General features: G+C 33.7%; 2 protein-coding genes across 4 annotated transcripts; one reads left to right on the forward strand and one right to left on the reverse strand.

Moving 5' to 3' along the window:
• Positions 1-84: 84 nt before the first annotated feature.
• On the forward strand, positions 85-15,784 carry LOC120081120 (uncharacterized). Of its 3 annotated transcripts, none has more exons than XM_090310443.1 (6): positions 85-225; positions 5,921-6,418; positions 12,839-12,955; positions 13,084-13,550; positions 15,010-15,255; positions 15,286-15,784. In XM_090310443.1, exons 2-6 carry the CDS (start codon positions 5,927-5,929, stop codon positions 15,491-15,493), a joined length of 1,530 nt encoding a protein of 509 aa, XP_090166569.1. In that variant the 5' UTR covers positions 85-225; positions 5,921-5,926; the 3' UTR covers positions 15,494-15,784. The 3 variants fall into 3 exon arrangements, with proteins under 3 accessions (XP_090166569.1, XP_038891726.2, XP_090166568.1); XM_090310442.1 differs by adding an exon at positions 488-592 and having other exon boundaries at positions 91-225; positions 5,920-6,418; positions 15,010-15,784; XM_039035798.2 differs by having other exon boundaries at positions 15,010-15,784.
• Positions 15,785-17,806: 2,022 nt separating this feature from the next.
• Positions 17,807-21,221, reverse strand: LOC120084682 (Sec14p-like phosphatidylinositol transfer family protein). The gene is made up of 6 exons (XM_039040519.2): positions 20,719-21,221; positions 19,596-19,848; positions 19,448-19,484; positions 19,106-19,211; positions 18,821-18,931; positions 17,807-18,173 (listed from the first exon to the last, which is right to left on the reverse strand). Exons 1-6 carry the CDS (start codon positions 20,941-20,943, stop codon positions 18,057-18,059), a joined length of 849 nt encoding a protein of 282 aa, XP_038896447.1. The 5' UTR covers positions 20,944-21,221; the 3' UTR covers positions 17,807-18,056.
• Between the last annotated feature and the right edge of the window lie 360 nt (positions 21,222-21,581).

Here is a 21,581-nt window from a genome sequence, read left to right on the forward strand (position 1 = left end):
TCTTTTTTATTTTTTAAATTTAGCTTTTGTAATAAACTACAAAGAGTATTTTCTATATTTTAGCAAAGAAAAAAAAAAAAAAAAGAAAACAATTTCCCACAATATCTCAAGGGCCATATAAATACATCCTCTTTCCTTCAGTCGATGCCGCCGATTCATTTTTCCCTTCCCGACTCCCCCAGCCCTAATCGTCGCTAGCGGAGTTTTGAGAGGCTACGTTTCCAGGTATTTTCGAAGCTTTCTTCCGTTAATTTCGTGTTATTTTTCTGAGCTCATATCAATTTTAGCAGCCGTGTTGTTGTTATAATCATGGGCAGTTAGTCTCTCGTCTGCCTTTTCATTTGAACTTACTAATCTTGTCGAGTTTTGATCTTCAATTTTCGTTTTCTTTTTGTTAATTTTCTACTGAAGATGACTTTTCTTGAATTGTTGTTCTTATTACTGATATGAAATAGCTGTTGAAATCTTTGGTATTTGCCTGCTGCAGCGATTGGTTGTTGAGGGTTGATTAAATTATGTCGAACAAATATGTTCCATCTTGATCGCTTTCATTTGCAGTGCTCTCACGCTCTATACAATTTACTTGTTCTGGGTTAGGATTTCACACGATTTAACTTTTGTTTTTATCATGTTGAGATTGCTTCTCACAGTCGCTACCCCCTTTCCCTCTTCCTCTCCTCTTCATTGAAAACATTTTATTCCACTCAGCAGAGCTGCAGTTGCAATGCTTTTCTTTGAATCCTATCCTGTACTTCTTGACATTGGTGCTCAGAAAGTTGACTGTCCAATAGTTATCGTATTAATTGTTCTGTTTAGATTTATTCAACCTTTTTATTTTGTTGTATGATTGCCAGTTCATCAGTAGGGCAGAGATAGAATATTATTCCCATAAATTTAGAATGCTTGGGAGATGTGAAGAAGTTTACCATATTTTTCTTCCCCCTTTGCTCGTTTAATTTCTTAGATTTCAATCTTGCTAATGATGGTTGAGTTGCTTTGAACGATGCCAAGCCATTGGCTTGCAAGGTTTATCTTGGATGCTTGCTTCACTTAGAATAGGAAATAATTGGCGGTGGATGGTAGTTACTTAAGTTGGATAGACCCATCAATTTTTCTGCGATGAAAGATCTTGTTCTCGAAGACTGCTGTGAAATGGGATCAATATGTAAGACTTGACTTAGAAAGGCCAATGTTATTAATTATGGAAGAAGTATACCTTATGGCACCTTTAAGGATAAAATTGTGATTTGTTAAGATCAGTAGAAGTTGAATTGTTCTTGCATTAGAAGAGTCAATTTTGTTGGGCTTAGGTTTGAGAATCCTAAGTGAACAGACGCATATATGATATATGCTTGAAGATTATTGGGAACTTTGAAATACATGTTTACATATATTGCTTATATACATGCATATGCATGGTTCTATTTCCAAAATTGTTTTGGATGGGTTTTCATTATATCTATACCAAATAGTGGAGACTAGAAAGTGGGATCTTATGTCATACTTATTTTGGCTCAATGGAAAGTTAGGGAATTCCTGCACTTAGTATGGGAAGGAGACTTGTTGTAAGAAATACACGTTTATGTAGGTTAACAATGGAGTTATTAGGTTCTTCCATAAATTAGTGAATGTGGTAAAACGTAGGAAAATAAATATTAAATTCATAAGATGTATGACGAGTTTTGAAATTGTTCAGTTCCAAGTGTTGCACTTGCAATAATGCTTCCTAATGTCTTTTTAACATTCTTAGTCAATATTGGCCCTCAAAAGGTCACGAGGAGTTCTATTGCTTTTCAAGTACAATTTTGAATCATGATGAACATGGATGAATCTTTGAGCATTATATTTATGGAATTGATATAAAAAACTTGAATTTTACATGGTAATGCTGGTTTTCAAATTGGCTAGTGATAACTTAATTCTATACAATGTTTTTTAGAATAATCTATTTTTATTGACAATGTTGTTTAATTAACGTGACTTGATTTTTAGTTAAATGTTTAAATAGTTGAGTGCTTTATGGGGTTTTAGTGGCATAATATTAGTTAAATGTTTAAATAATCGAGTGCTTTATGGGGTTTTGTGGCATAATATTTATTAAATGTTTAAATAGTTGAGTGCTTTATGGGGTTTTGTGGCATAATATTTATTAAATAGTTTTAGAGGTGCTAGAGTAATTAGGAGAAGAAGAGAGAGATTTTGAATGGAACAAAAAGGAATATTATATTTTAAAAAACTTTGTTGCATGGCCAAAAGGAGGGGCGCACTAAATATATTTAATTGCAAGGAGAGCACTAGATGAGGCCTTATATTTAAATGGGAAGGAGGATGATGATTTTGACCTTTGATGATATGTTACTTTTATTTTTTGTTCATTCTTAATGACTTGATTATTATTGGATATTTTTGATAGTTGGATGTTTTTACTATTTAGTTTTTAAACTTTGAGTCTTTGACAATTTATATTACTATATTTATATAAGTTTATTTTTTTATTTTTAATATCCGTGAGTGTTTATGTGCACCTGGACTAGTCTCACGGGACAACTCGCCTGATCCTACAACATTTGGGTGTTAAGGAAATTTGTAGGAAATTAATTCCTAGGTAGGTGGCCACTATGGATAGAACCCTTGATCTTTTAGCCATTTATTGAGACTATGTCTCCCTTTTTACCACCAGGCCAACCCATGATCGTTATAAGTTTATGCTTTCTATAAACATATTATTTATTTATTTTTGCCTCGCTTTAGTTAGGCGACACATTTTTGTTGCCTCTCGCTTTGAGACGATCAAGGGACTTGTCGCCTTAAGGTGCACCTTGCATTTTGAAAACACTATTTAAAACATCAAGGTTTCCAACAAACATCATCTTTGGAATTGTTTATCTTCTTCGAGTAGGGAGGGAAGAGATGTGAAAATAAGAATATTAGAGGGAAGCAAAGAGGAGAGGAATAAATAGAAGAAAAGACAAGGGAATGAAGAAGAAAAGATCGAGGAGAAAAAGTAAATGGTCATGGTCTACCCTCACCTAAACACACTTGGTAGAAGTAGAAATGGAATATTTGTCTTGTAGGGGGTAAGATTAATGGGGTTATATCACATCATAGCTATTCTTATCCATGTTATCTCTTTCTTAAAAAATATGTAAGATATGAATGAATGTGGGATGGGGGTTGTTTGTAATTTAAACTGAGGAGCCTAATTCAAAATGTAAATCAAGTCTACTTGTGGAAAAAAGTTCAATTCCTTTGACGATGTAGTTGGGATGATGGGATTATATATGAAATAGAAAATAGAAAACACCATAAGGAAAAAATAAAGAAAAAGATGGTCCCAAACTTACTTTCCTCAAATCGGAGTTGGACTTGCTGTATTTGCAAGGGTATGTGCCACCAAGTTATAACTCTACTATTATGTTTGAAGATGATATCCATGAAATTTGTTGCAAGCCTTAGGCATCTCTTGCTTGATTTTCATCAAACTTTCCAACTTTCCGTTGATGTCGCATTGTAGAAAGATGGTCAGACTCGACTAAATGGGATGATTAATAGCATTCATTGTTGATAGAACTTTCAAGCCTTCAATAACAACTTCAATTTCCAAAAGATCTCCCCTTTGTTGGGCGTGGGAGCCTTTACACAGTACTCCAATTTCAATCCAATGTGCGTTTCAAATTATTAAATAGCTCAATCCAGATATGAGCTTATGTCAAATGACGATTACCTCTCCATGAGAGGTTAACCAAATTTCTTCACTAGATAAAACATAAATATGAGATTTGTACATAAGCCGAGAATGTAGGGAATAAAATATTTCCACTTAATCCAATTTGGTTTCCTTCATGAGTTCAAGAATATCAATCTATGATTTTGAATTTTAGTACATGTTACAAGATTTGGGTTTCCAAGTCTTGAAACAAATGTTTCAATTCAACATACAAACAAGAAAAATCAAATGGATTAGGTCACAAAAATCGAGTACCCGATGGATTAGAGAAGAATGATCCTCAAAAGTACATAAAAATTGAGTGCTGGAAGGATGCTTAAATGTCGAGTACTTATAGAAAACAATTGAAAGAATTGACTAATCAATGGAGAGAGAGGAGAGTGATAAGGATGGAAGGAGAAGAGCGACAATGGAGTAAGAATAGATGACCAAGATGTCATGGCTCATTATGGAGGTGATGGTGGCTTTAATATTAAAAAAGTGTTGAGGCTGCTATTGATACACTCTAATGGCATAATCATTTTCATGGAAAAAATGAAGACAAAGAGAAGGGAAAAGTTCTTTGACACATAACATTAAATAAGATTTAGTTGGTGCAAGTTAATTGTCAACTTATGGGACCTTTTAGAACCATTTTACAACAGCTAGGGAGTAAATTGTCAAATTTTGGAAGTTAGGGACTAAATAGAAACTTATCCTCAAATTTAAAAGACAAAAAAATGTATTTTACCCTTTTTTTAGGCATATAGTATTGGATTGGGTTTCTTCATATTTTGATTATAAGGCTCCAAAAATACAGCTTAAAGAATTGTGATCCATGTTTAAAGATAAATCATCTGTTGATGTTCCCCCGTTTGGAGATCTTGTTGCATGATGGAGGGCCTAAAACAATGCATGTGGTCCTTCTTTGGCATTCTTTTGGTGTGACACGAGGTGTTTGAAATATCTAAGGTAGAGAACATATCAAGCGTTGATGCGTTCTTCTTTTGGCTATCTTTTGGTGTGAATAAGGTGACGCTTCATATATATCTAAGTTGTTTAGGTCTTTTAAGTACATAAAGGTTTTGCACCGTGGTCTCCAAAATGCTTTGGAATTGCTTTTGATTAGTTCTCCATTTGCTAAGTTGACAAAGAGATGATGCAACATTTATAAAATTGATTTTATATTACTTTAAAGTTCGATTGCCAAGGGAAAAAACTTTATGTTACCTTCTAAGGTGGCATGAACAAAGCTAATTAGAAATAGCACTTATAGTCTCTCCACTTCCTGGTTCAGTCATCTCTCCTTCTTCCATGTCTAGTTGCTCTCTCATCCCTTTCTTTACCTAGTCGACCTTCCCTTTTTTGCTTGCTCTTCTAAACTAATTATGACTAAGCATAAAAAATTAGTTATCTAGCACTGTGTTTGCTCATCGTGCTGTTTTGGGGTTGTTGCTTGGTCTTTTTTATTTGGTTCATCACTCTTCAAATTCAAATTGTTTCATTTTTAACAATTGAGTTTAGTTTTTCATGCTTGAGAGGTGATGGGATGTGGAGAGGGAGGAGTAAGGTGGGAAGAAAGGGAAGAGAGGAAGAAGGTTGTCCATCATGGGGGCAAAGAAAAAGTTCTTAGTGTTGCTATTTTCTCATTGTTTGTGCTCTAGTTTTTCTGTGTTGTTATTCAATCATGCTCTAGCTTGATTGTTTGCTAAATGCCCATCCCTTGCTCATGTTGCTTTGTTCTCTAGTATTGCTTCAATATGTCTCAATAGGGGACGAGCAACTGGGTCTAGTTTGTTGTGCTTTAATGGTAGGGAAAAAGGAAGAGTAGAGAAGGATTAGTAAGCTAAAGGGAAGAGGAGGGAGCCGGGAAAGGGGAGGGTGCGATAACGAGGAAGGGGTTGCAAATGGAAATCTAAAAATAATTCTCTTATGAACAAACTTTATTTTGATATAAAATCATTTGCAAAATGCCTCGTCATCTTTCCATTAAAGTAGTTAGCAGAAAAAAGAATTATCATCACATTATTTTGAAGATCTCGGAGATTTAGTTATAAGTTTTTGAAACTCTTAAACAAGTTCGTCATAAAAAAAACTTTGAATCAAGTTCATTTGTGAAGCCTCATGGGTTAATAATGTATCCCTGCAATTCTTTTTCTACTCAAGATTTTTCTTGTAAATATGCAACCGTTTTGATTGTTTAAGTTGTGGCAGTCATCAATGACAAAGAGGAGAGGGAAAGCATCAAAGGGTAAAAAGGGTAAAGAACCACCCTTGAATCTTTCTATGTCAAAGAAAGGTGTTAATAAACTGGCGAAGAAGAAGAAGTCAAGGAAGACGAGTGAAACTTCCACTCTAAAAGTTGCCCATTCTACTTCAAGATCAAATCTTGTTAATGGTCCAACTTGTGCTTCAGTTTCAACTTCAAACCCTCTTGTCAATGATCAGAAGAAGCACGAGAAAACGGAGGGGGAGAAATATCCCTCTGGATTCATTTTTATGTGCAATGGAAAGACGAAGCCTGAATGTTATCAATATCGTGTTTTTGGCTTACCAAAAGGGAAAATCGAAGTCGTGAAGAATATAAGTCCTGACACGAAGCTATTTTTGTTTGACACGGACTCAAAGCTTCTTTATGGAATCTACGAAGCTACTAGCAAAGGTGCATTGGATTTGGAACCAACTGCTTTCAATGGGCAATTTCAAGCGCAGGTAAGAAATACTTACCCTTATTGTGTAGATTTAAAATAAGATGGGTAGTTTCTCATAAAACGAAGATTTGTGCAAGCATTTTTGCTCTTTTTCTTTTGTCAATATATGGAGGTGTGAAAGCTTGAGCATACAACTCAATGTGTGCATAGTTTGCTAATTTTTGTTCTCGTTATGGAGGTTTGAAAACTCAAGTGCACAACTCAATATGTTAAGTTATGGTAGAACCCTAATTGTTTTATGGCAAGGGGTCCTTAACTAGTTCAAACATCTCAATTAAGATGTTTGAATCAAGCACATCATCGAAATTGTATAGCTTTCATGTTAGGCAATGTTTTTTGCCTTATGAATTAAGCATATAGTGCAAGTTTTTCAAATGTTAGTGTTTTTATATACATTGGGGACTACATCGAGTGGTTGGGAGCTCTCTTAGAATTACGACCTTGATCAAATGGTCTGATAGGAATGATAGTAGAGGAATACTAAGGGTATCTTAGTAATTAGTTAAGAGTTTGTTAGGGAAGTTGGCCATAAATATAGTCAGTATGGAAGGGAGAAGTTAAGTAATATTTCGTGAGTGAATTAGGGCTTGAGAGTTATCTCAAGATTGGGAGGGTCCAAGTACCTCGAACACTTGGTTACCTTCTCCCAAAATAACTCTCCCAATCTTGAGATAACTCTCAATCTTGAGCTTAACCAAGTATTCGAGGTACTTGGACCCTCCCAATCTTGAGACAAGCCCTAATTCACTCACGAAATATTGCTTATCTTCTCCCTTCCCGACTCACTATATTTATAGCCAACTTCCCTAACAAACTCTTATCTAATTACTAATATCCTCCTAATATTCCTCTACTACCATTCCTATTATTGTCCTATAGTTTTACAGTGTTGTCCTTGAGTTCTAAGTCACACGCAAACCTGACTTGACCTAGAAAAGTATAGGCTTGAGCTTGGCTAGAGCTTGATTGTAGTAGGCCTAAACCACTATTTGGAGATGGGCTTGGGTCGATCTAACCTCCAATAGCCTAGCTCATAGTCTAGGCCTATGGATTTGGCACATTGGATGAAAATTTGAATCGGGCATGGGCTGATCAATTAAGATGAGCCCGATTCACAATAAACTCTTTTAATATATTTTTTAAAATATTGTTTGGGTTCTTTAAACTAAATTTTATTAAAACTTGTTTTTCTATTAAATTTTATTTCAAACTCTTTGGTTTTTCCCCCTTAATTTTACTCCATAAGAGTATCGATATTATAAGTCGTTTTAATATGATATTATTTAAGAAAATTTCTATTTTTTTTGTTATACACTATTTTTTAAAATATAAATTATGTGATATGAAATATAAACACATGAGTTAGCAAAAAAAAAATGTTTATCTATTAATATATGTAGAATGTAATACATAATGCATTATATCTATTTGGATTGACCTACTTGTAGGCTAAACAAGCTCGTCTAACAAGTATATCAAAATTTGACTAAAATGGATTGACTCGAGGGTCTGCCCAACTTCCAAAATGGTGATTCATACCTGTTTCGATGAATAGGAGGGTCGAGTGGGGTATAACTTGCATGTTGTTGAGTTAGGGCTTGGATCTTTTGGGCCATGAGCCTGATGAAGCTAAGTTTCGTGGAACATTGAAGTTAGGGCTTTGCGTCGTTTTTCCCCTTGTTTAATGATGAGGTAGCCCAAGTAGCCTAAAGAGTAATCCTCCAAAAATCAAGCATGTGAATCGTTTATTAAAATGATCTTTGTCTCATATAAGAGGGGAAAGGCTCATATTTATAGTGTTTATTATTGGGGTAAAAGAGGAATTAACTGTTAGGAATCAAGGTAGTATGGGATGCCTTTATCCCATATTGGTTAGAATGAGATGACCAATGTTGGGGTGGGTCGCATCCCAAAAGCCAGCTATTGGGGTGAGTCGCATCCCAAAAGCCAGCTAAGCCACCTAAGTACCAATATTAGTCATCCCATTCTAACCAATATGGGACAAAGACATCCCATACTATCTTAGTTCCTAACATTAACCTAGAGTATTATCCAATTAACCCTATTCTTCATTCATCATTGTACCCCACCAAAAAGAAAATTCGTCCTTAAGTATGCCTAACCAACATCCCTACAACTTGAACAATAATATTATAATAAAAAAGGTAAATCTGAGATAGAAAATCAAACATTGCCATAGAAAACCGAACATCTCCATCAACCATAAACCTGAAAAAGACGTTTCCATCAAACTCATTCAAAGTCGTAACCAAAGGACCAATCACCAGACAATCACCTTTTGAAGAGAACCCTTAAGCATCATGTCTTCATTATTCGCTTCAAGTTCTTCAACATTCTAGCGATTGATTTTCGATGCAATTAGCGTGTCGTTCTTGCTTGATTTTTCGACTTCCACCTTGACGTTAGAGGTTTGATGTTTGATACCTCGTTTTGATCTCCTTCGTTGCGTTTTTTTCTTCTTCGCTCGAGACTACTTTCGAATCAACATCTTCAAATTCTTCTTTTTCTTCTACTTCGTTTGCTTGATTTTTTCCCCAATCACCTTTGTCAATTGCATAGTCTCAACGAGATTTTTCCCAAATTTATCTTCAATCAAGATTTTTATTGAAAAGTTTCCAACTAAGATTCTTTTGTTTTTCCTTCATTATACAAAATCAATTCTTTCTTGAACTCTTGCAAATGAGTTGATATTGAGATATATTTTTGTTGTTTTCCCCAATGAATGTTGGAGTTCTTTTGCCGTTTTCTTTATTTTCTCCAATGCTATATAATCAAAGTAGTCATTTTGTTGGATTCTCAAGTTTGTTTCAATCTCATAGTAGGTATATGATTGATCCATTGATTTTCTTGAATGTGAATTAACCTTTTCTTGGTTAAGGAGTAATTTCGAGTCTTGAACTTTCATCTTCTTCTTTTATTTATTATTTATTTTTTTATTTTCTTTTTTATTTTTAATAGAAACATAATTTTTCATTTAATGAAAAGAGTTTAATGCTCAAAGTATAAGAAACATAAGAGCAAAGATAGACTTGAACATTTTTCTTGGGTTATAAAAATCTATCCTTGATGATTCTTTAATTTTCTTCTTTTTTATCTTGAATTTTAAACGGTTCCACTGAAATATATGTGGGTTATTTAGCAATGAGCTCAACACTCAATTTTCCCTCTTACGATTTGCGCGCCAAGAGCTTCCTTGTCTTCCACTAGCCACAGTCAACGTTGGCCCAATGGGTTGTTTTGAATCCAAATTGATGTAGCCTCAAGTAGCCTCCAAGAGTAATCCTCCAAGATTCAAACTTGTGAATCTTTTATTAAAATGATCATGTTGTCTCATACACGAGGGGAAAGATTCATAGTTATGGAGTTCATTATTAGTGGGGTAAAAGGGTAATTGGCCTAGAATATTAGCCAATTAACCCTATTTTTCCATCACCAAGTGAACTCTTTGAAATAAAACTTTGGCTCTTATCATTTTCTAGAGTTTGAATGAGAGAACAAAAAGCATGAAAGGTTGCTTCTTTTTAATGGAGTAAAACTAATCAAGAGGGTTGACTTTTACACAAGCAGGGATATTTGGACGTGAAGGGGAAAACTTAATAATTTAAAATCTTTATAGTCGCCTAAAGCTAGCATATGGCATCATACTTTTATCTCGAGAGCTTGTCACTTTACACAATGGAAAAATATGTAAAGTAGTATGAAGAGTGAGGTAGGGTTAAGTATCTAGTGCCCTAGAGTCATTTAATTACATTTAGAAAAAAAAAATTATCTTTTTAGTCTTCGAGTTTTTAGCAATAGGTGTGTTTGATTCCTAAGGTTTAATATGTACTTTTTTAGTCCTTGAGCTTTTAAGAATAGGTTTAAAAGGTTTCCGAGTAATTTTTTTTTAATTATTTTAGATATTGACATGACATTTTATATTAAAATCATAATTACAAAAAAATATCTTCATCTTCTCCCCCAAACCCTCGTTCCCTCTCCTTCTTTAATTATTATTTTTAGTTTAAATGTTCTGTCAACCTTTGAAATAATAAGTAATTACTCTTGGATCTTTTAAACCTATCCTTAAAAGAAATCTTAGGGGCTAAATGCACCTATAGTTGAAAACTCAGGGACTAAAGATAATTTTCCTACACAATTATTATGACTATGGTGCTCCATGTTGGGTTGACCTAATGAGCTTTTATATATTACTTTATATTTATATATTGTAATAAGTCAATATATATATACATGCATTACTTTATGTTATATACATGCATTAATAAGTCAATATATATACATACATGCATTACTTTATGTTATATATTGTAATAAGTGAGCTTTTATTTTTCATTTTTTTATATTTCGTAGTTTCTAGTTAATAAGAAATATAAAATGTAACTTTCTTTGACATAATTTTCTTTAACAAATAGAATACAATTCTTAAAGAAAAATTGCAATATCAACAATTTTATTGTGTAAAATAAAAAAATTCATGTTCCCATTTTAAACTGACTAGAAAATATTAATGTAATGAAGTTTGATCTAAACAAATCTAAAAATATGTTTTGTAAAATAATTTATCATCTAATGAGCCAATTCAATGGGTCAGTGCAATGTTGAATCGATGTTTGATCCATTGAGTCTAGTTTATGGGTCTAAGTATTAGAGACTATTTGGGCCCCCAACTTCAAGTAGGCGGAGTAGGCTATATTATATCCCACTCTATTTTTGGGGTTCCAATTATAATTGTTTGTGATTCCAACTAGTATAACCAATAATTAACTACAATATTACTATTTCAAATTCTTTTTTTTTTATTATAGTTTACTATTGGATTATAACCTATAGAATAATATTATCCACATACTATAATAACCCCAACGGGACTTCCCAAACACCCCATAGAGGTTGAGTTGCCCTAAGCTCAAGGCTAAACAACAGTCCTTTACTCTGGGCATGGGCTAACATTGGTCCTTTACTCTTTTAGCTTGGCCTTGTCTAATAATGATGCTGAGCATGGGGTTGGTAAAGTTTCCCTTTAGATTAACTGGGTTGCACATTATGCTAGTGCAAAGAGTGGCGTCATTGACATCTCGTTTATTAGTAAATGGACATGCTTTTTCATTAACAAAGATGTCATCTTTTATATATTTTTTTCAATTTTTTTGGTAGAAAATATATCAATAAAATATATTCAAGTCATATAATCTTAGTGTATATTTTATGTACAATTTAAATAATTAGTTTAAATAATATATAGGTTTTTACAAACAATTTAGTGAAAAATTGCAATAATAATAATAATTTAAAAAACAGGGCGGTAAAGAGAGGTAATAGGCTGGGGGAATTTATTTTGTCTATCCCAAAATACTAGGATAAATATTAACTTTATATTTTCAAAATTTTAAAAAGAAATTTCAAATCAGTGTCAGAGACATCATTTTTTCGTTTTTTGAAAGAGTTATTTTGGATCATTATTTTCATTATTCTTCTTTTTTAAAATACAAAGTGTGCCAAACATTTTTTTAATTGTTTTCCTTGAATTAAAACGGATCATAAGCCAAATTTGGCCTTATAGGTGTAAAATTTCTTTCCCATTTGCTTGTACAATTGAATATTTCATTATTTTCTTCGCTACTGCGAAGAATTATATTGAACGTCAGGTGTAGGTGTAATTGTGTAATTTGGGTCATTCTTTTCCTTGTTGAAGGCCAGGTGTAGGTTTAGATGTGAAATTTCATTTGCCTGTGCTATTGAATGAACATTTCATTATGAAAAACGACAGAGTAACTGATATTAAATGAGTTTTTTTGTTTCCTTTTTTCTTTTTTTTTTTGGATAAGATTAACTTCACCTTGAAAAAATGGATGTAGATAACCCTATCCAAAGGAAATTACAAAATTCTTTCACCTTGAAAGTACATAGGAGAAGATAGGCTGTAATTGCAAGATGAAGGTGACAATATACATGAAATTAGCGAGGGATTCTAAATAATTCCATTTATTTATAGGAAACTTGGTTTTGTATGGATATCCTTTTATCTGATGTATCTTATTTTTTATTGATGGGGGATGAAAGAAAAAGTCTATCTTTGTCCTATCAAGGCCAAAAGGTCGATCCGGCTGTCTTCCTTCACTTGGGCTTAAAAAACTGAAGCAAGTGCCTGGCCGTCTGACTGTTGATCCCGGTGGGCATGACTTTCATTGTTTTGTTTGTAGCTATTGGTGGGCAGTGCCTTGAAGAAATTGTGAATTTAGTGCTTCGAGTGTTATTTTTGGTTTTTTATCACATGGCTATTTATGTACCTTCTGACTTGTAAATGGATGGGATGTATGCATCAAAATAGCAAATAGATTATCTATTGTCCTGTTTTCATTGACTTGTTTTTTTGATACCTTTGGTTTTTCTGATGTAGGTGAAGTTTAAGATATTCAAGGATTGCTTACCTCTTCCAGAGAGTGCTTTCAAACATGCTATTAAAGACAATTATGAGGGTCATCGGAAATTTAGACAGGAACTCAGTAACACACAGGTTATGTTGTCCTAAAATTCTATGTTGAATTGCTTTCGGATCTAGGTTTCATGTATTTGTCGAGCAAATTTTCTTTTTTAGGAAATAATGCTTATTATAATTTGCTGAGGCTTTGTCTTATATTGTAGGTGAAGAGTCTAATTTCCTTGTTCCGCCCAATTGCCAAGAAACCATCTGCTAAGAAATCACATGTCCGTCCAAATGTGGGTATCCGGCCGTCATTTAAGTCTGCACGAACCAAAGAAGTGGTTAAATCATATCCTCTTGAGAAACCGTCGTCTGGAGCGCACTACCTGCCGATCCTTGAGACAAGACCTCAACATGATGTCCACCATGGGCATGATGTCTACCATGGACATGATGTCCATCATGGGCAGTATGATCCATTTGAACCAGGATTGCATGTCTCTCATTCACAAGTGCAGCCTAGGCTTTTAAGAATAGAAGCCCCTCCCGGTCATGGCGAACCTTATCATCCCCGTCATGTTGAACCTTATCATCCCCGTCATGTTGAACCTTATCATCCTGAGCAGGCACATGAAGGAAAATATTTTCCTGAAGAATCTTTTAGACACCCTCCAGAATCCTATGCAAGGTTTTTTTTTTTTTTTTTCCTTTTATCTTATCATCTTGAATATTTGCTCTGCTTTGGGTCATTCTATGGTTTTTTTGCTGCAAGTTGTCCAATTGATTCAGTGCTGGTTTTGAATGACTAGAGAGAAAAGTGTTTTCTAAAACAAACATTTTTATTTAAACTCTTTTAATAAAAATTGTTTAGAATACAAAGTGTTTCAAAAGCTATTTTGAGTGACTGTCAAACATTTCAATTTTTTTCATAACGACTTGTTTTCAAAATTAAGCATTTGAAAAGTTAAACCAAACACACAATTATTATTTATGTAAATTTGGTTCTCTAAAATTCTAGCTCTATTGTACACGTGTTTTAAGTTCTTTTTCCTTTTTAGTGTGTTAAGTAGGTGCGAGGGTAAGGGGCAATTATATTTTCTTAAATTTCTCCTCCACATAATTGTTTATCAAACTAAAACCCTGAGTGTTTCAAGTCGTATAGTGTACTGTCTGATGGTAATATTTATGGTTTCGTTAGATAATGATTTGGTTTTTGTTTCATTGGTACTAAATGTTCAGCCAGTTTCATGATAATTTTTTTGTGTGGAACATATTTGTAGTTTTAGCCAAATGTTAGAAATAAATAATACTTCTTTTCTCCTTTTTGCAAATTACTATTGTTATTTTAAAGTTATTCAAATTTGTTGTGGGATTTTCTTTGGAAGTTGATTACGTAGAAGAAATGGTTTGCCAATGAAATCAGGAAAACGTACCAAGTGGGTCTTTAAGATGTTTGATTGGTGAGGTAATATTTTAATTCTTTTCTTTTGCATTGAGAACACATTTTTTAGTTTTAGGATAGGATTTGAACCGTTGTATGACAGTTTGTGCAGTTTTTTTTTCCTGAAGATTTTCAGCAGAACTTTCTGAGGCGGTCCAAAGTTTTATTTAATTTTTCAGACTGCACAATGATTTTATTGGTTGCTATTTTTATGTTGTCGATAACTGTGACAACTCTGAATCGTGTGGGCCTGCAGCAAGGTGTTTTTAATTCTTTTGCATTGTGAACAATTATGTTTGTTAATTTCACGATCTGAACTATCAGATGACAGTTTGAACGGGAGATTATTTTTTTTAATGTTTGGTTGATTGAGTTAATCTAAAACTTAACATTTTTAACGGTGTTTCTTGTGAGGCAGTCTAAATTTTTATTTAATTAATCAGAGTGCACAATGATTATTTGGTACTTTTTACGTTGTTGATAACTGTGACTGTGATCACTCTTATTGCTGAATTCTGAATCATGTGGGGCTTGCCGAGGTATTTTTGCATCTTGCATTTGAAAGATGGAATTAGAGATAACCGTGGGCAAGTTGTTTGTGGTCGTCATATGCAAATGGCTTTTTTTGGAGCCTTTTCTTCTTACCTTAGATTGCAGCTATATAAAATGATAATCCATGACATGTTTTTCTTCTTAATTTCTACAGTATTCGCAATAATATCGAGACAAATAATGGAGACCGTCGGTTTGTGTATGGGCGCCAGTATCATACATCACAGTTCATGTTGGATCGAGATGTTACTCACACAGATTATATTCCTCCTGGTTACTATAGCCAACGGCTGTCTCCTACAGCCTTACGTACCACTCCTTTGTCACAAGCGCGGAACAGGTCACCATCTCCATATCGTCAACAGAACAGGTTACCATCTCCACATCGTCCACAGAACAGGTTGACATCTCCACATCGTCCACAGAACAGGTTGACATCTCCACATCGTCCACAGAACAGGTTGACATCTCCACATCGTTCTTACCATTCGGCCGTGGCCTCTCAGGATCGAGGTGGGGTGTATGCTGCTAGTTTGCCACAAGTGACGGCTTCTAATAATCTTAGATATGGTGAGTCAAATTTGCCAAGCTCGTCTTATTATTACTCTTCAGCTACTACAAGGCTAAACTATCGGTAAGTAGCTAGCCAACCAGAGTTTGAATTTGGTTTTAACTGCTTTCACTCTCGACGGTCTGCTCCGATAAAACCAAAAATTTGTATGTTTGTTTTAATTCCATGTGATAAGAAGACTTATTAAGGTTCTTTTATGCTAGAATTTGGCCTGATTGGTGTATTCGAGATTTTTAACATGCTCGTGGTAATGCCATTTGGTTGTCTATCCACATAAAGACCTCAAGACTTGAATTCTGTGTATTATCATATTCTATGTTCGGTGGAAAAATTTAAAAATTCTATCATACTTCTAACATATAGGTACTTGAATTCTGTGTATTATCATATCATATTCTAGAAGTCATTTTCTATTGCCATCAATTTGTTGTATCATTAATTATTTCAATGTGTCATAGTCAGTTTAGTTAAACCATAAATTTGAGTATTCTGTGTTTGGTTTTTTTTTTCCTTAAATCAACAGCCATCAAACCGTATGCATCATTTGTACCATCAGCTATAAAGAACCAGATCAATAGGTTGTCTGTGCATCATAGTTTCCACACAATTCAACTACAATTATTAATGCTTAAATTACAAAGTTAGTTGAGGTTTGGGTGAAATTGATATAAATTAGTTGCTTTGTTATTATTTTGAGTTGTTATATATCGTTAAAAGAATATTGGTATTGGTATATTTTAAAGTGTTGGGAAGATGGTTCGTTTTAAATTATCGTGACAGTGAATGGAGGCGACCAACCAAAAATCAAAAGGATATTGGATCCGACGAGTAGATAGAGACTCGGGAAACGAATGGACAACAATAATTTTAGTCTCTGATTGGACCAAATGTACGAAGTTGCAGTATTTAACATGCAATATATAACACAGTGATGTATCATAAATTTCCACTACATATGTTGCAACTTAAACATTTTACATATTACACATGTCGCAACTTTAACGTTTCACATATGAAATTTGTAATAAACACAATAAAACTCAGAAAACATGACCGTTGACTTAGTATCAGAAAACATACCCTATTGAATTATACACAACAAAGAAGAGATTGAACTGAACTTGGCCGAAATAATCCTTGAAAAAAATGCAGGTAATAGAAAGCGTTCCTATTCAATTTTGTGAAATTAAAATATATGGAAAAAAATGCTTGATAGGTGTTCGAGTTTGGCCGGAATAGAGGTTCGAATATATGCTGTGAAAAGTCGAAAAACTTAAGCTAGAAAAGTGTCTACAGTTTTAATCAGTTTGTAAGATGGAGAAGACAAGTAAGCGAAGAACATCAAAAATGAAAAGAAAAAAAATGATATTCGGGAATCGGACACATTTACTAAAACAACCCATTGTAATAAAGGTACCAATTAATTTAATTATGAAAATAATTAATCCGATGTGAAAGTGTCCTACATTATCAGGAGAGACTTTCAAAAATCCATTGTAAATAGCCAAAGTGAGCTTGTTAGTGATATAGGTATGTACTCCGACCTAAGAGGTCGAAGATTCAATCCCCAACTCTAATTGGGGTACTAGAAGAAGATGCTAACTAAATGGAAAGAATTTTGAGTTAATTTCAATAAATGTTGGAACAATTGTGAAATTAGGTTTGATAAATGACACATTTGGCTAAATATTCCTGAATATCATATATGCACTCTCACATTAGCTGTTTCATCCATTTTCATCATTTATTCTATTGATATGTATATTTATATTTAACAATTTCTAAGTTCAAAGATGTTTTTGTGTGATTTAATCCGGGGAGAAATAGGTAACAGATTTAACCAAAAGAAAATGTAGAAGCTTTCAATCTGCTTATATACTGCAGGCTAACACAACAATAGTTTCAACACTATAAACCACTAGACAACACTTGGGTTTTCTTTTTTTAAGTGAATTAATCATGTTAAATAGTAAGAAAAGAAAGAAACTAAGCCAGAAAATTAAATGAACTCTTACAACAAGAAAAGTAGTGATATCATCTCGAGCCCATTTGGATTGACTTAAGAAAAAAATGTATTTCAAAAAACTCATTTTTATTTAAACACTTTTGATCAAAATAGTTTAAAATACAGTCTAAAAGCTATTTTGAGTGGTTGTCAAATATTCCAATTTTTTCTAAAATGACTTATTTTTTAAATTAAATGCTTGAAAATATATTCTAAACACACTCTTCTTTGTTAAAGATTTCAACGGACAATGGTTGGATTCGAAACTTATTAGTCTAATATATCAAAACTTCAAGAACTCTATTAAAAAGGTAATGAAACTTTAGGAACCAAACTGTATTTTAACCATCATTCGTACAAACACGAGGAAAAACGTAATAAGAATAAGTAATCTATTAATTCAGTAACATAGGTAAGAGTCTGATTTCTACAATAGAACTTCTCTAAGAGAGTTATTTCCCTATAAAAGCTTATACACTATTAACCTTGTTATAGTACTGCGTTATCAGCAACTAGAAAACAAGTAAAAGAAAGGTGGAGAGAAAAGAGAAGGGCTATGGGTATTAACCGTGAAGGATTTATAGGATAGAGAGTGATTCACCAGTTTGTCAATCTCTGAAGGTATTTAGAAATCTTGGATTGGAACTAGCGAAAGTTTGCCCCCATATACATCAGGGAGTTGGCTCTCATCAATGTCATTTAGCAGCGTGGATCTCAGCTTTTTGTCCTCCACAAAGCATATCTACAAACATACAATATAACAGTGTAAAGTGTAACTTTAAGTAATTGGTTAGAAGTACTTGTCACCTAAGTTGAATTTAGGATGGATGATCAAATTGACAAATTCTATGACTGATAGTGAATGATGGAGATAATTGTATGAAAGCCTAAAAAATAATGCCAGGATGGTTTTTGCCCCACTTTTTGAAACTTAAAAAATTTGCCTTCTTGTTTACATCATCAATCAAAGTCACAAAATTACTCCTAATTTTCCTTCCTTCGTGCCAGCCATTCATTAAGCCCATTCGTTGCTGGCCATCTGAATGTTGCAGTAGGGTTTCCGGAGAGAGGAGATCGAGATAGGGTGTTGCCGGCAAGAGAGAGAGAGAGGAAGAGAAGAAACCAAGAGTGACTAACAGATAGGAGACCAAGAGAGAGAGTGCGAGTGAGACAGTGAGACAGGGAAGAGATCAAGAGAGCGAGAGAGTGGAAAGAGAGGCAAATCTGTGTGCACAAAGTTTTGTTTTGATAATTTCACACGAAAGGTAAAAAAACCTCAATTTTGAAAAGTAGGAAATTTATCCCCAAATTTTGGGTCATCCATCCATGGGACCTTAATTGATGCACATAAGAACCTGCATCAAGGGAAATGTGTCATGGAAATTTTACCTTCTTCTTGGTTTTCTTGTCAATAAATGGGTAAACCATCTTCCATGCTGTCATGAATATGTAAGGAACATGGACAATGTATAACTTGCCCAGCCTCTCAGGGTAGCAATCCTGTGAACAAAACAATCAAACTACTATTAACACTATTTGATATGCAATTCTATAATCTTAGTGCTTGGAGAGCTAAAAATCAGTGAGGTGGTGCATCCTTTTGGCATCCAATTTTTTCAAAAAAGTCAAGTAAACACTTCTATAAAGGACTCCCTGAATGTTCAAATGTCAAACCTGCAAGATTGATAGAGATGCTCGATATCCACGAATATCACTATTAGAGTATCCCCATCCTTGAAGGTCGCCAATACACACAAACTTTTCCTGCCCACTTGGCATCCTGAAAGATTCAATTATATTATTTTCAACCTTTTTCCCCACAAAATGAAGTTAAAAAATAATAATAAAGGTTTCTTTCATTGACTCTGTAATCTATGTTGTTAGAAGATGTATTGGGGATAACCATGTTGAATATAGATGATTTAAAATTTTCTCAAAATTTCCCCTAAAAAGGGTACAATTTTCCATTTGAACCAACTAAAATGCAGGCAACTGAAATTGAGGAGCAGAAATTACCTGGAACTTATTTTCTCTAGAACAAAGATTACATAACCTGAAAAGAGTTAAAAGATGAACTGATCAGAACCTTCATATGTGATTTTTAAGTGAAATAAATAACATCAAATCTGTATTCACATCACATGAGCTCAAAGTCATAACATACGAATAAACTCTTCTATATTTCCTTGTTTGTGCCTGTTACCAAAGCCAACTACAATTGGACGTCCACTCTTATCAACACCTTGCATAAACAACTTGTTGTGAGCAAGATTGGTTGATATCTCAGACGGTGATATAAAACCATTAGGAATAGCAGATCTTCTCCAGCTCAAGTACTTCAAAAACATGGCAGAAGCCTTCTCTATATCTAAATCACGAGCTCTTAAGAACCTTCGTATCATGAAATCATCTACATCCTGCAAACATGATGCATAATGTCCAAGATCTTTAAAAAATGAAGTTATCAAGAGTTATTTGCATGCACATAATGTTCTTAAGTTCTAGCAAATAGTAAAAAGCAACTGTCGCAAATAATCATCCACTGTGCAGCTTGAAACCAGCTAGTCGTATGGAAACGTTCATCTCAAAATCGCAAATCATCCAATTATTCTAACAAGTTCTTCAATGCCAGAAACAAATGGCTTGTTAATTTAGATGGTATGCGTCTGGTAAAATTTACCCACTCGATTCTCATATAACGAATATCTCTACAAATAGTCGCCAAAATTTCCATTTCACAGGTTTTCTTACATAAGCTAACTGCTCTTGAAGGTTTGGATATTTTCGAAATATGGATAGTCCGGAAAAAATGCAACTCTGCCTATTTTAAGAATTCTATGATTCGGTTTTCTGTGGGCCAATTGTAGTAAAACAATGGACAAATTAATTGAAGAACTAAAGGCGAATTCAACATCAGGATTTAAAAATTACTTTTAAAAGCACAATAACATGAGTTACAGATTTGGACGAATCCAAAGAGCGTAAGATACATAGTAACCTCCGAAACAAGTTAAAAAGTGGGAAAATGTTGATTCAATGGAAAGGTTGGACGGGACCTGATGAACAAAATGAAGATAGAATAAAAGGAAAACATAACAGATCGAATTCGAGTAATGAATGCAAGATGTGGTGAAATGTATCTCGAGAAAGCCAATCCTCGAGATCTTTCCAGTAAGAACAACCAAAAATTTCAAAAGAAACACAAAAGCGCGGATTTGAACATTATAACAGAACAAACACGCAACAAAAACAACCGAATCGCAAGAAATTGAAGAGGAGTAAGTAACCTTAGCAGAGGAGTCTTCCTTTTCAACAAAAGCTCTCATGATCGCGACCTTCTGTTTCTCAAGCTCATTCCAGTCCAAGCTATTATCGAGCACAGGCGTTAGAGAACCATTTGATTCTTCTTGAACACACTCCTCGAACTCATCTTCTTCTTCCTCCTTCGACCACTCTGACTTTTCCATTGGCTTTGCGTTATGCTCTAGAGCCGTCGAATGCTGAGTCGCCATAAAGAAAGACAGTGTGATTGAAGAGAAGAGGACTTTGTACTACTAGATCTCTCTGCTGCTTCTGGTTGTCTCCATTTACAGAGTTGAAGAAGAAGAAGAAGAAGAAGAAGAAGACGAGATAATTAAATGCGTGTTGTTGCACGCGCCGTCACCCGCGATTAAACCGGATTTCTCCCTCTTACAAACCAAGGGGGATCGTCATGAAGCTTCCGTTTTTCTATTTTGTTTTTGTTTTTTTTCCTTTACAATTTTAGTATCACTAAGGTTTTAAATAAATCATCCTAATATATATATATATATATATATATATATATAATTTTAAAAAAATTAAATCATAAATTTGATACTATCATTTTAATCCTTATATTTTGAGAGATTTCTTCTATCTTAAAATTTAGTCTCTAAAAATTATTTTTTTCAAAATGGACTAAATAGTAATAATAATACATTTTTAGACTATATTTAAATATAAAAATGAGTAAATTTATTTACAAATATAACAAAATGTAACTTTATAGACACTGATAAATATTTATTAGTTTCTATTACTAATACTGCTAGATGTCTATCATAGATAGATAATGATATTTTGTTATATTTTAATTTTTTCAACAGTGTTGTCATTTGAACAATTACCT

The sequence above is a fragment of the Benincasa hispida genome, chromosome 1 (genome assembly GCF_027475165.1).
Source record: "Benincasa hispida cultivar pf3 chromosome 1, pf3_genome.v1.1, whole genome shotgun sequence".
Lineage (NCBI taxonomy): Eukaryota > Viridiplantae > Streptophyta > Magnoliopsida > Cucurbitales > Cucurbitaceae > Benincasa > Benincasa hispida.

What these genes read in the sequence shown, in the direction of transcription:
- LOC120081120 (XM_039035798.2), top strand. Translation starts at nt 5,927, where the DNA reads ATGACAAAGAGGAGAGGGAAAGCATCAAAGGGTAAAAAGGGTAAAGAA. An exon ending in AGGAACTCAGTAACACACAG is followed by an intron (nt 12,956 to 13,083) that starts GTTATGTTGTCC and finishes CTTATATTGTAG; the next exon opens with GTGAAGAGTCTAATTTCCTT. An exon ending in CCTCCAGAATCCTATGCAAG is followed by an intron (nt 13,551 to 15,009) that starts GTTTTTTTTTTT and finishes TAATTTCTACAG; the next exon opens with TATTCGCAATAATATCGAGA.
- LOC120084682 (XM_039040519.2), bottom strand. Translation starts at nt 20,943, where the DNA reads ATGGCGACTCAGCATTCGACGGCTCTAGAGCATAACGCAAAGCCAATG. An exon ending in CTAGAGAAAATAAGTTCCAG is followed by an intron (nt 19,212 to 19,447) that starts GTAATTTCTGCT and finishes TGAATCTTTCAG; the next exon opens with GATGCCAAGTGGGCAGGAAA. An exon ending in CATCTCTATCAATCTTGCAG is followed by an intron (nt 18,932 to 19,105) that starts GTTTGACATTTG and finishes TTTTGTTCACAG; the next exon opens with GATTGCTACCCTGAGAGGCT.